Source organism: Aquarana catesbeiana, linkage group LG02 (assembly GCF_042186555.1).
Source record: "Aquarana catesbeiana isolate 2022-GZ linkage group LG02, ASM4218655v1, whole genome shotgun sequence".
In the NCBI taxonomy this organism is placed as follows: Eukaryota; Metazoa; Chordata; class Amphibia; order Anura; family Ranidae; genus Aquarana; species Aquarana catesbeiana.
Window position 1 is genome coordinate 786272367 of NC_133325.1, and position 14606 is coordinate 786286972.

At 41.7% G+C, this 14606-nt stretch overlaps 1 protein-coding gene across 1 annotated transcript in view; it reads left to right on the plus strand.

Moving 5' to 3' along the window:
* Window positions 1-14606, plus strand: part of CCDC191 (coiled-coil domain containing 191) — a 74062-nt gene that overhangs the window by 21471 nt on the left and 37985 nt on the right. Inside the window, exons 6-7 of the mRNA XM_073617401.1 lie at window positions 6547-6770; window positions 14239-14392. Of these exons, the coding sequence (XP_073473502.1) occupies window positions 6547-6770; window positions 14239-14392 (378 nt within the window). The remainder of the gene's footprint in view (window positions 1-6546; window positions 6771-14238; window positions 14393-14606) is intronic.

A 14606-nucleotide genomic window follows, 5' to 3' on the forward strand; every position in this document is an offset into this window, starting at 1 on the left:
GTGCACTCAACTTCTTTGGTGGACCATGGCGAGGCCTATTCTGAGTGGAACCTGTCCTGTTAAACCTCTGTATGGTCTTGGCCACCATGCTGCAGCTCAGTTTCAGGGTCTTGGCAATCTTCTTATAGCCTAGGCCATCTTTATGTAGAGCAACAATTCTTTTTTTCAGATCCTCAGAGAGTTCTTTGCCATGAGGTGCCATGTTGAACCCCCAGTGACCAGTATGAGAGAGTGAGAGCGATAACACCAAATTTAATACACCTGATCCCCATTCACACCTGAGACCTTGTAACACTAACGAGTCACATGACACCGGGGAGGGAAAATGCCTAATTGGGCCCAATTTGGACATTTTCACTTAGGGGTGTACTCACTTTTGTAGCCAGCAGTTTAGACATTAATGGCTGTGTGTTGAGTTATTTTGAGGGGACAGCAAATTTACACTGTTATACAAGCTGTACACTCACTACTTTACATTGTAGCAAAGTGTCATTTCTTCAGTGTTGTCACATGAAAAGATAGAAGAAAATATTTACAAAAATGTGAAGGGTGTACTCACTTTTGTGAGATATTGTATATACAGTGCCTTGAAAAAGTATTCATACCCCTTGTAATTTCCCACATTTTGTCATGTTACAACCAAAAACGTAAATGTATTTTATTGGGATTTTATCTGATAGACCAACACAAAGTGGCACATAATTGTGAAGTGAAAGGAAAATGATAAATGGTTTTCAAATTTCTTTTTGCAAATAAATATGTGAAAAGTGTGGGGTACATTTGTATTCAGCCCCCTTTACTCCGATACCCCTAACTAAAATCTAGTGGAACCAATTGCCTTCAGAAGTCACCTAATTAGCTGGTAGAGACATACCCAAAAAGACTTGCAGCTGTAACTGCAGTGAAAGGGGGTTCTACAAAGTATTGACTCCGGGGGGCGCCATACAAATGTACAACACACTCTTCACATATTTCATTGTAAAAAATGTAGAAAACAATTTTTCATCTTCCTTCCACTTCACAATTATGTGCCACTTTGTGTTGGTCTATCGCATAAAATCCCAATAAAATACATTTATGTTTTTGGTTGTAACATGACAAAATGTGGAAGATTTCAAGAGATATGAATACTTTTTCAAGGCACTGTAAATAGTTACAGTGAGGGGAAAAAAGTTTTTGATTTTGTATGTTTGCCCACTGACAAAGAAATGATCGGTCTATAATTTTAATTGTCGGTTTATTTAACCAGTTCAATACCGGGCCTTTTCACCCCCTTCCTTCCCAGACCAATTTTTAGTTTTCAGTGCTGTCGCACTTTAAACGACAATTGCGCGGTCGTGCAACGTTGTACCCAAACAAAATTGACGTCCTTTTTTCCCCACAAATAGAGATTTCTTTTGGTGGTATTTGATCACCTCTGCGGTTTTTATTTTTTGCGCTATAAACAAAAGTAGAGCGACAATTTTGAAAAAAACACAATATTTTTTACTTTTTGCTATAATAAATATCCCAATTTAAAAAAACAAAAAACAAATTTTTTCCTCAGTTTCGGCCGATACGTATTCTTCTACATATTTTTGGTAAAAAAAATTGCAATAAGCGTATATTGATTGGTTTGCGCAAAAGTTATAGCGTCTACAAAATACGGGATAGATTTATGGCATTTTTAAAAAAAAATTATTTATTTATTTTTTTTACTAATAATAGCGGCAATCGCGATTTTTTTTCGTGACTGCGACATTATGGCGGACACATCGGACACTTTTGACACATTTTTGGGACCATTCACATTTATACAGCGATCAATGCTATAAAATTGTATTGATTACTGTGTAAATGTGACAGGCAGTGAAGGGGTTAACCACTAGGGGGCGGGGAGGGGTTAAATGTGTTTCCTAGGGAATGCTTCTAACTGTAGGGGGCGGGGACGTACAAGGGGAGGAGACCGATCAGTGTTCCGCTGTTCTGGGAACACAGATCGCTCTCCTCTGAGCTGACAGGACGTGGATCTGTGTGTTTACACACACAGATCCACGGTCCGGCCCAGTTAACGGGCAATTGCGGGTGCCCGGCGGGCATCGCGGCCGCCGGGCACACGCACCGGGTCCCGAGCAACGCGGCGGGCGCGCGCGCCCCGTAGGCGGCCGGGAACCCAAGGCCGTCATATGATGTCCACCCAGGATGGGAGATCCCATCTGTGGACATCATTTGACTATAGGCGGGTAGGGAAGTGGTTAAACAGTGAGAGACAAAATAACAACAAAAATATCCAGAAAAACCCATTTCAAAAAACGTATAAATTGATTTGGATTTTAATGAGTGAAATAAGTATTTGCCCCCTTCGCAAAACAAGACTTAGCAAAACCTTCATTGGCAATCACGGAGCTCAGACGTTTCTTGTAGTTGGCCACCAGGTTTGCACACATCTCAGGAGAGATTTTGTCCTCTTTGCAGATCCTCTCCAAGTCATTAAGGTTTCCAGGCTGACGTTTGGTAACTCGAACCTTCATCTCCCTCTACATATTTTCTATGGGATTAAGGTTTGGAGACTGGCTAGGCCACTCCAGGACCTTAATGTGCTTCTTCTTGAGCCACTCCTTTGTTGCCTTGCCCGTGTGTTTTGGGTCATTGTCATGCTGGAATTCCCATCCTCGACCTATTTTCAATGCCCTGGCTGAGGGAAGGAGGTTCTCACCCAAGATTTGATGGTACATGGCCCCTTGGTCCATCTTCCCTTTGATGCACTGAAGTTGTCCTGTCCACTTAGTAGAAAAACACCCCCAAAAGATAATGTTTCCACCTCCATGTGTGACGGTGGGGATGGTGTTCTTGGGGTCATAAGCAGCATTCCTCCTCCTCCAAACACGGCGAGTTGAGTTGATGCCAAAGAGCTTGATTTTGGTCTCATCTGACCACAACACTTTCACCCAGTTCTCCTCTGAATCATTCAGATGTTCATTAGCAAACTTCAGACAGGCCTGTACATGGGCTTTCTTGAGTGGGGGGAACTTGCGGGTGCTGCAGGATTTCAGTCCTTCATGGCGTAGTGTGTTACCAATTGTTTTCTTGGTGACTATGGTCCCAGCTGCCTTGAGATCATTGACAAGATTCTCCCGTGTAGTTCTGGGCTGATTCCTCACCATTCTCATGATCATCGAAACTCCACCAAGTGAGATCTTGCATGGAGCCCCAAACTGAGGGAGATTGACAGTAATTTTGTGTTTCTTCCATTTGTGAATAATCGCACCAACAGTTGTCACCCTCTCACCAAGCTGCTTGGCGATGGTCTTGTAGCCCATTCCAGCCTTGTGTAGATCTACAATCTTGTCCCTGACATCCTTGGACAGCTCTATGGTCTTGGCCATGGTGGAGAGATTGGAATCTGATTGATTGATTGCTTCTGTGGACAGGGGTCTTTTTATATAGGTAACAAACTGAGATTAGGAGCACTCCCTTTAAGAGAGTGCTCCTAATCTCAGCTCATTACCTGTATAGAAGACACCTGGGAGCCAGAAATCTTGCTGATAAATAGAGGATCAAATACTTATTTCACTCATTAAAATGCAAATCAATTTATAACTTTTTTTTAAATGCATTTTGTTGCGTTTTGTTGTCTTTCACTGTTAAAATAAATCGACCATTAAAATTATAGACTCATTGTTTCTTTGTCAGTGGGCAAACGTACAAAAATCAGCAGGGGGATCAAATACTTTTTTTTTCCCTCACTGTAAATGAGAAGTTTGGGATTACTAAAAAAAACAAACCTACGTGCTAAATTCATGCTGCAGTATTGGTGTGACGCTGCAGCATCTCTGTGCCAGCTCCAAGACCGAGAGCTAACTGATCACATGACCACTGATCACGTTGTTGGTCTGTTTGCAGCAGAGAACAGCGACTGTCAGTCACCGCTCTCTGCTTCTCTACTCTAGTGCTCACTGGAGCGCCAGGCTGGGGAGAGGGTAGACCTTGTGCTGAAAGGTGGAGCCAGCTGTCAATCAGGCAGCCAGGTGGATGCTAACAAAACTGTCAGGATCCTTCCCAAGCCTGGTTCTGCCCTGTCAGCTGATAGCAAGTTTATAGTAGACATGTGCACTGACAAAAAAAATGTGTTTATTTTCGTTTTTTGTTTCATTCGGTTTTTTTGCTTTTTTCGGAAATTCAGAAATCTGAAAATTCGGATTTCCAAGTTTTCGAATTCTGAATTTTCCAATTTTTGAATTCCGAATTTTCAAATTTCTGAATTTTTGAATGCCGAATTTTCGGAATTCGAAAATTTGGAAATTGAGAAATTCGAAAATCTGAAAAAAAGAAAGAGAAAATCAGTAAAATTTGAAATAATAGCTAACTATGAAATTATAGGTATTGGAATTCCCTTTCAAATTTGGCTGTTAGTGAACGCAACGAATACAATTTTTTCTGAAGCTACGAATTATCCGAAAAAATGAATGCTGCATCTAAACAAATGGAATGGAACAAATTAATAATAATAATAAAAAGGTTTCATTATTGTTATTTATTATTATTAGATTGTTACGTTCCATTCGTTTAGATGCGGCATTCGTTATTTCAGATAATTCGTAACTTCGGATAAATTCGTACTCTTTATGTTCACTGACAGCCAAATTTGAAAGGAAATTCCAATACCTATAATTTATTATTAGTTGTTATTTCAGATTTTCGGGTTTTCGAATTTTCAGATTTTCATTCTTATTTTTGGATTTTCGAATTTCCTAATTTCAAATTTCCCAAATGTCCGAATTTCCCAAATTTAGAATTTCTGAAATTTAGAATTTTCCAATTTCCGAAATTTAGAACTTTTGAAAATTCGAAATTTGGAAATTAATGAATTTGTTAAAATTCGGAAATTAACAAATTTTGTCAAAGTTCGGAAATTAACGAATTTTGTTAAAATTCGTTAAACGAATTCGGAAGTAAACGAATTGCACATGTCTAGTTTATAGCCCACTATTAGCTGCCTATGGGCACAGGAGTAGAATAGAAAGGCTTCTTTCACACTGAGGCGCTTTACAGGCGCTATAGCGCTAAAAATAGCGCCTGTTTAGAGCCTGCCAGAGCGGTGCGCTGGCAGGACGCTAGAAAGTCCAGCAAGCCGCATCTTTGAGGCGCTGTAGGGAGCTGTGTATACACTGCTCCTACATTGCCCCTGCCCATTGAAATCACTGGGCGGTGCCGCCGAAGTGCCGGCAAAGCGGGTGCTTTGCGGGCGCATTTAACCCTTTTTCGGCCGTTAGTGGGGTTTAAAAGGGCCGCAAAAACGACAAACATAGCAGCGCTTTACCATCGACCCCCCCCCCAGTGTGAAAGTAGCCTAAATGTACTCCTGTACACCCCTAACCCTGATTCACACCAGTGCAGCTACTTCAGCAGGACTTCAAAGCCGACTATCCGTGCGATTTCATGTGCAGCTTGTTGACATCTGTGTGATTTTCATTTTAACAGATTGTCCATACAAGCCACACTGAAATTGCACAGAAATGGTGCAGAAACCTTTTTTTAAATTTAAACGGTTCCTTTGCCGCAAATGGGGTTGCGATTTTGGACTGTCAAGTCGCATGACAAGTCGCACTGCTGTGAACAGGGCTTAAGACAAGTTCAGCCAAAAAAAAGGGCTTGGTCAGTACAAATCAGGTTTGGAGGGATCCTTATCAGGCTTTGGGATTACTGCAATAATAACTTCATACTTAGAGTCAAAGGAGGGAATTCAGCTAAGAAGCTTCCCCTGGTGTGTGCAGAATTTAAAGCGTTTGTTAACCCGCCCAAAAAAAAAAAAATGGATCCTGCTCCTTTTTAAAGCATGTTATATGACACGGTGCTTGTCCTGTGTCATTTGGCCCCCTGTAACACCTAAAAAAAACCTGGCTGATCCTGCCAGTTTCTCCCCTCCCCTCTGTAAACTGACCACAGTGTATCATGGCTGCTGAGACCAGACACCGTGGTCAGTTTAGGTGCCTCTGTCATCAGCAGCCTGCTATCTGCTCTCCTCTCTTCTCCTGTGTCCTCCTCCCCTCTCTGTCTGTGTGTGAGTCACCCCTCCCCCCCTCCTCCTGCTCTCATAACACTAACCTGTATACACCATCAGCACTGCCTCCTATTCCCCCTCTGTGAGTGATTTATAAATATAAATGCGGTAAATACCTAATTTCACAACCAAGATTGCGATCACATGACCAGCCAGCTCTCTCCTTCTCTCCTCCAAACTGACATCAGCAGAGGAATCTCAGCCCTGCCCACTGCATCTCTCAGAGGAGGAAAGGAGAAGCTGGCCGGTCATGTGATCGCAATCTCGGCAGTGAAATGAGGTATTTACAGCATTTATATTTATAAATCACACACAGAGGGGGATACTACAATAGGAGGCAGTGCTGATGGTGTATACAGGTTAGAGCGGCTTAACAACCACTTTAAGGCAACAGTGCTACAGAATCTTGTTATATACTTCCACTGGAAGACCGTCTTGTAAAACCTCTGACTGTCCCTGTCGTTTTGTACTGACATGCTGTTTGGGATGTCACATGATCTGTGCAGGTGAAGGAGAACCGGGCTCAGAGGCAGAAGGAGCTGGAGAAGCAGAAGCAGGAGAGGGCCATGAAGAAGGCGGCTCTGGCTCAGGCCCAACTGCTGGTCCAGGAGGAAGGCAAAAAGAAAACCTTGAAGGCCAAGAAGGAGGAGGAGGAGATCCAGAGAGAGGTGGTGAAACTGCGCAAAGAGATGAACGAACGTAGAAGAGTCATGGAGGAGGCCAGGAAACTGTAAGAGAGATTCTTGCCAACATAATGACATTTTAAAGTGTACCAGTCAGGAGTCAGGTATCTCTGCTCTGAAAGCTGAACTCCGGGCAAACTGACACATTCACATATGAAATACATGCACTATATTACCAAAAGTATTGGGACACCTGCCTTTACACGCACATGAAATTTAATGGTATCCCAGTCTTGGCACGTAGGGTTAAATACTGAGTTGGCCCACCCTTTGCAGCTATAACAGCTTTGACCATTCTTCCAGAAGAGCATTTGTGAGGTCAGGCACCGATGTTGGACGAGAAGGCCTGGCTCGCAGTCTCTGCTCTAATTCATCCCAAAGGTGTTCTATCTGGTGGTCAGGACTCTGTGCAGGCCAGTCAAGTTCCTCCACCCCAAACTCGCTCATCCAAGTCTTTATGGACCTTGCTTTGTGCACTGGTGCGCAGTCATGTTGGAACAGGAAGGGGCCATCCCCAAACTGTTCCCACAAAGTTGGGGGGCATGAAAATGTCCAAAATGTCTTGGTATGCTGGCGCTTTAATGTCGCGTACACACGGAATTTCCGACAACAAATTTTCGATGGGAGCTTGTTGTCGGAAATTGTAACCGTGTGTAGGCTCCATTGGACATTTTCCGGCGGAATTTCTGACAAACAAAATTTGAGATCTGGATTTGATTCCGATCGTGTGTACACAATTCTGACGCACGAAATTCCACGCATGCTTGGAATCGAGCAGAAGAGCCGCACTGGCTATCGAACTTCATTTTTCTCACCACGTTCTTGACGTTCGGAATTTCCGACAATATTTGTGTGACCGTGTGTATGCAAGACAAGTTTGAGCCAACATCCGTTGGAAAAAAAAACATGGATTTTGTTGTCGGAATGTCCGATCGTGTGTACGCGGCATAAGCGTTCCTTTCACTGGAACTAAGACATGGATGAGCGAGTTTGGGGTGGAGGAACTTGACTGGCCTGCACAGAGTCCTGATCTCAACCCAACAGAACACCTTTGGGATGAATTAGAGCTAGGCCTTCTCCTCCAACATCAGTGCCTGACCTCACACATGCTCTTCTGGAAGAATGGTCAAACATTCCCATAGACACACTCCTAATCCTTGTGGACGGCCTTCCCAGAAGAGTTGAAGCTGTTATAGCTGCAAAGGGTGGAGCCAACTCAATATTGAACCCTACGGACTAAGACTGGGATGCCATTAAAGTTCATGTGCGTGTAAAGGCAGGCGTCCCAATACTTTTGGTAACATAGTGTATATGGGAACTGTTTTGCCTGCCAAAAGATTTATATTTTTGTCCATCCAGTCCTATGGTTAAACAGCTCTGCTACACAGCACAGCCCTGTCTGGCAGGACAGGAGACCTTGTTTGTTTTTTTTTTTTTTTGTTTTTTGTTTCCTGCAGTTAAGTAACACGTACAAGAAAAAGATCTGGCATGGCTACAAGATGAGTCAATGTAACACAACATGTTTTATTCATTAAAAAAAAAACATGACATAGCAATACGAGTACATGCATAGTAAATAAGCATAACAATCACATATTATTGACCAAATATTAGACAAGTGCGCCATCAATAAATTTGTTTCGTTTTGTTCCGTTTCCTTCCGTATTCGAATTAATTCGCATTTCGTAATTCGTGTCCGAACTTTCGTACGAAATACGAATTTTCGTTAGGTTCATTACTTTTCGGAACAATTACGAATGTTCGTTATGATGAATTTATCGTTATGAGGGGCTCCCACCATCCCTGTGCTGTTCTCATTATGAGGGGCTCCCACCATCCCTGTGCTGTGCTCATTATGAGGGGCTCCCACCATCCCTGTGCTGTTCTCATTATGAGGGGCTCCCACCATCGCTGTGCTGTGCTCATTATGAGGGGCTCCCACCATCCCTGTGCTGTGTTCATTATGAGGGGCTCCCACCATCACTGTTCTCATTATGAGGGGCTCCCACCATCCCTGTGCTGTTCTCATTATGAGGGGCTCCCACCATCCCTGTGCTGTGCTCATTATGAGGGGCTCCCACCATCCCTGTGCTGTGCTCATTATGAGGGGCTCCCACCATCCCTGTGCTGTGCTCATTATGAGGGGCTCCCACCATCCCTGTGCTGTGTTCATTATGAGGGGCTCCCACCATCACTGTTCTCATTATGAGGGGCTCCCACCATCACTGTTCTCATTATGAGGGGCTCCCACCATCCCTGTGCTGTGCTCATTATGAGGGGCTCCCACCATCCCTGTGCTGTGCTTATTATGAGGGGCTCCCACCATCCCTGTGCTGTGTTCATTATGAGGGGCTCCCACCATCGCTGTGCTGTTCTCATTATGAGGGGCTCCCACCATCCCTGTGCTGTGTTCATTATGAGGGGCTCCCACCATCGCTGTGCTGTTCTCATTATGAGGGGCTCCCACCATCCCTGTGCTGTGTTCATTATGAGGGGCTCCCACCATCCCTGTGCTGTGTTCATTATGAGGGGCTCCCACCATCGCTGTGCTGTTCTCATTATGAGGGGCTCCCACCATCCCTGTGCTCATTATGAGGGGCTCCCACCATCCCTGTGCTGTTCTCATTATGAGGGGCTCCCACCATCCCTGTGCTGTTCTCATTATGAGGGGCTCCCACCATCCCTGTGCTGTTCTCATTATGAGGGGCTCCCACCATCCCTGTGCTGTGCTCATTATGAGGGGCTCCCACCATCCTTGTGCTCATTATGAGGGGCTCCCACCATCACTGTTCTCATTATGAGGGGCTCCCACCATCCCTGTGCTCATTATGAGGGGCTCCCACCATCCCTGTGCTGTTCTCATTATGAGGGGCTCCCACCATCCCTGTGCTGTGCTCATTATGAGGGGCTCCCACCATCCCTGTGCTGTGCTCATTATGAGGGGCTCCCACCATCCCTGTGCTGTGTTCATTATGAGGGGCTCCCACCATCCCTGTGCTGTGTTCATTATGAGGGGCTCCCACCATCGCTGTGCTGTTCTCATTATGAGGGGCTCCCACCATCCCTGTGCTCATTATGAGGGGCTCCCACCATCCCTGTGCTGTTCTCATTATGAGGGGCTCCCACCATCCCTGTGCTGTTCTCATTATGAGGGGCTCCCACCATCCCTGTGCTGTTCTCATTATGAGGGGCTCCCACCATCCCTGTGCTGTGCTCATTATGAGGGGCTCCCACCATCCTTGTGCTCATTATGAGGGGCTCCCACCATCACTGTTCTCATTATGAGGGGCTCCCACCATCCCTGTGCTCATTATGAGGGGCTCCCACCATCCCTGTGCTGTTCTCATTATGAGGGGCTCCCACCATCCCTGTGCTGTGCTCATTATGAGGGGCTCCCACCATCCCTGTGCTGTGCTCATTATGAGGGGCTCCCACCATCCCTGTGCTGTGCTCATTATGAGGGGCTCCCACCATCCCTGTGCTCATTATGAGGGGCTCCCACCATCCCTGTGCTGTGCTCATTATGAGGGGCTCCCACCATCCCTGTGCTGTGCTCATTATAAGGGGCTCCCACCATCCCTGTGCTGTGCTCATTATGAGGGGCTCCCTCCATCCCTGTGCTGTGCTCATTATGAGGGGCTCCCACCATCCCTGTGCTGTGCTCATTATGAGGGGCTCCTCCCATCCCTGTGCTGTGTTCATTATGAGGGGCTCCCACCATCCCTGTGCTCATTATGAGGAGCTCCCCCCATCCCTGTGCTGTGCTCATTATGAGGGGCTCCCACCATCCCTGTGCTGTGCTCATTATGAGGGGCTCCCACCATCCCTGTGCTGTTCTCATTATGAGGGGCTCCCACCATCCCTGTGCTGTTCTCATTATGAGGGGCTCCCACCATCCCTGTGCTGTTCTCATTATGAGGGGCTCCCACCATCCCTGTGCTGTGCTCATTATGAGGGGCTCCCACCATCCCTGTGCTGTGCTCATTATGAGGGGCTCCCACCATCCCTGTGCTGTGCTGACTTCCTGGGTATTTAACTTTTAGGTTCGTTAACTTTTCGTAACGATCACGAATGTGCGTTAGGAATTCGGATCCGAAATTCGTAAACGAAATTTCGTATTTCGTACAAAATTCGGAAGCGTAGCAAATCGTATTTCGGATCCTCCCGAATGTACGAATTTTCGATTCGTACGAAACTAATCGCACATGTCTACCAAATATTCATAAAAACAATCATAGCAACTTGGAGATGGCACATTGAGCTTTCGGACAATCGTCCATAGTAAAGAATCGCTTGAAGAGCAACATGGTGGGGTACCTTGGGAGTGGGTGAAATAAAACCATCTAAAAAGAATATGGTGCATCAAATATTGGCCCGATGTCCCATAGAACACCTTTGGGATGAATTCGAGCGTTTTTATGGATATTTGCTCAATAATATGGGATTTTTATGCATATTAATAAAGCTCATCTATTTTTTTTCCCCTCAGAGTAATAAACGGGGCTTTTTAGGCCTTGATGTAACTTTTTTAATGGTAAATACAATCATTAAGCTGCATTTCTCCTGCTGGACAGTGCCGGAGGGGTAGTAGGGACCCCAAGGACCCGCATATAGGGACCCCAAGGACCCGCAAATAGAGCAATATGTTGTCTAGCTAAAGGGCCTAGACATGTGCGGTTCATTTCATTCCGAATGGAAATTCTGCCAAATTTTTAGTTATTCGGAAATTCGAATGTATCCGAATTTGTGAATTACGATAGTAACGAATTTAAACAAATCCGATATAACGAAACAAAATGATGAAATTTGAATTTGAATAGTTTTCGAATCGAATTAGACTTTCCAAAGAGAATAAAATAGAATAGAAAATAAAGAAACAGAATAGAAAAGAATATTATAGCGTGGAAAATAAAAGAATAGATTGTAGTAGAGTAAAACAGAACAGAAAAGAAAATAAAAGAATAGATTGTAGTAGAGTAAAACAGAACAGAAAAGAAAATAAAAGAATAGAAAAAATAGAATAGAAAATAAAGGAACAGAATAGAAAAGAATATTATAGCATAGAAAATAAAAGAATAGACGGTAGTAGAGTAAAACAGAACAGAATACAAAAGAAAAAAAGAGTAGAAAAAATAGCAATAGAAAATAAGGGAATAGAATAAAAGAATAGACTAGAAATGAATAGAGTAAAGGAGAACAAAAATAGAATAGAAATTAAAAAAAAAAAAAAAAGGAATAGAGTAGAATAAAAAAAAAAGAATAGAAAATAGAATATACCCATCTTCTGAAATTCGAATTTCAAATAGAATAAATTTGAATGCAAATAGAATAGAATAATAAAAAACAATAGAATAAAATAGAATAGAACCTACTTTGGAAATTCATATTTCAAATAGAATAAGTTTGAAATAAAATAGAAAGTATAGAAAATAAAAGAATAGACTAGAAATGAATAGAGTAAAAGAGAGCAAAAATAGAATAGAGGATAAAAGAACAGAATAAAATGAATAGAAAATAAATGAATAGAGTAGAAGTAAAAAAATAGAATAGAATATACCTATCTTTGGAAATTTGAATTTCAAATAGAATAAATTCGAATACAAATAGAATAGAAGAGACTAGAATAGAAAAAAAAAAACAATAGAATAGAACCTTCTTCGGAAATTTAGATTTCAAATACAATAAATTTGAAATGGAATAGAAAAAATAGAATAGAAAATAAAGGTAAAGAAAATTCCTTTGAAAGAATAGACTAGAAATAAATAGATTAAAAGAGAACAAAATAGAATAGAAAATAAAAGAACAGAATAAAATAGAAAATAAAGGAATAGAGTAGAATAAAAAAAGAATAGAAGAGACCCATCTTCTGAAATTCAAATTTCAAATAGAATAAATTTGTATACAAATAGAATAGATTTGAAAAAAAACAATAGAATAAAATAGAATAGAACCTTCTTCGGAAATTCAGATTTCAAATAGAATAAGTTTGAAATTGAATAGAAAAAATAGAATAGAAATGAATAGAGTAAAAGAGAACAAAAATAGAAAAGAAAATAAAGGAATGGAGTAGAATAAAAAAAATAGATAATAGAATATACTCATCTTCTGAAATTTGAATTTCAAATAGAATAAATTAGAATACAAAAAGAATAGAATAGAAAAAAACAATAGAATAGAACCTCCTTCGGAAATTCAGATTTCATATACAATAAATTTTGAAATAGAATAGAAAAAATAGAATAGAAAATAAAAGAACAGAATAAAATAGAAAATAAAGGAATAGAATAGAAGTAAAAAAATAGAATAGAATACACCTATCTTTGGAAATATGAATTTCAAATAGAATAAAATTGAATACAAATAGAATAGAATAGAATAGAAAAAAAAACAATAGAATAGAACCTTCTTTGGAAATTCAGATTTCAAATAGAATACACTTGAAATGGAATAGAAAAAATAGAATAGAAAATAAAGTAATAGAATAGAAAATAAAAGAATAGACTAGAAATGAATAGAGTAAAAGAGAACAAAATAGAATAGAAAATAAAGGAATAGAGTAGAAGTAAAAAAAAAAAAGTAAATAGAATATACCCATCTTCTGAAACTTGAATTTAAAATAGAATACACTTGAATACAAACAGAATTGAAGAGAATAGAATAGAAAAAAAACAATAGAATAGAATATAATAGAATAGAACCTTCTTCGGAAATTCAGATTTCAAATAAAATAAATTTGAAATAATAGAATATAAAATAAATTTAAAAGAATATACCGTAATTTAAAAAACAATAGAATAGAAAGAATATAACCATTTCACCAAATTTGAATAAAATAAATTCAAATGCAAGTATAATAGACTAGAATAGAACAGAAAATAAAAGAATAGAATAGAAAACAACAATATATAGAACATAACCATCTTCTGGAATTCAAATTTCAGATAGAATAAATTCAAATTGGAAGAAGTAAAATAATATAAAAGTATAGAATAGAAAAAATAATAGAGTAGAATAAAATAGAAAGAATATAACCATCTTCCGAAATTCAAATTTCGAATAAAATAGAATAAAGAGATAAAAAAGGAAGCGAGTTGTCACCCTATGAAAGGAGGTTCCTTTGTGGGCGTTCCCAGGCAGGGTTCATCCTCCTCCAGGCCGCCCTCTGGGTCATGTTGAGCCTTTATGATTGGAAGAAGTAAAATCCAATGAATGAAAGGGGGCGGGGCCAGGGACAGTCAGGTAGATGATGCCGGATGTCCTCCAGCCAGGAAATGAGGCGGAGCTCTCTCTGACTTGCTGCAGCTTCTAATGCACATTGTGAGGATCTCGCAGTGTGCAGTGAAATCAGTGGAAGCCATTTTTTCAGTCCAGGAGGGGAGCCGGTACAACTAGAGGATGGAGATCAGATCTAATTATCAGGTTTTATGGCTCATCGTTTATCACTAGTGTGGATGAGACTGAAAAGTTCAGATTTTTCCTCTCTATCTCCCCGTGTATTGCCCTGTTTGTGTGCAGAGAGTGGAAGAGACGGCAGCAGGAGGATAAGAGGATGCAGGAGACGCTCCATGTACAGCGAGGGGTCCAAGAGCTGGAGACCGAGAGAAGAACCCGGGAGAGGCAGGCCAAGATCCAAGAGCTGCTCAGCCAGGTTTATGCCGACAATCGCAAGGTGAGGAATCCTAAAGAATAACTATGAGGGATTTGGGTCAGTTTTTAGTGCTTGTATCTGTCTCCTCCCACACTCCAAACCAGGGGCGGGACTATGGGAGGGGCAGAAGGGCCGGCCCGCCCCGGGCGCAGCATGTATTGTAGGGATGGGGGCGCCGCAAGTTCTTACTAAGGCTGACAGAAGTAGTGACAGAGGCAACACTACTTCTGTCAGC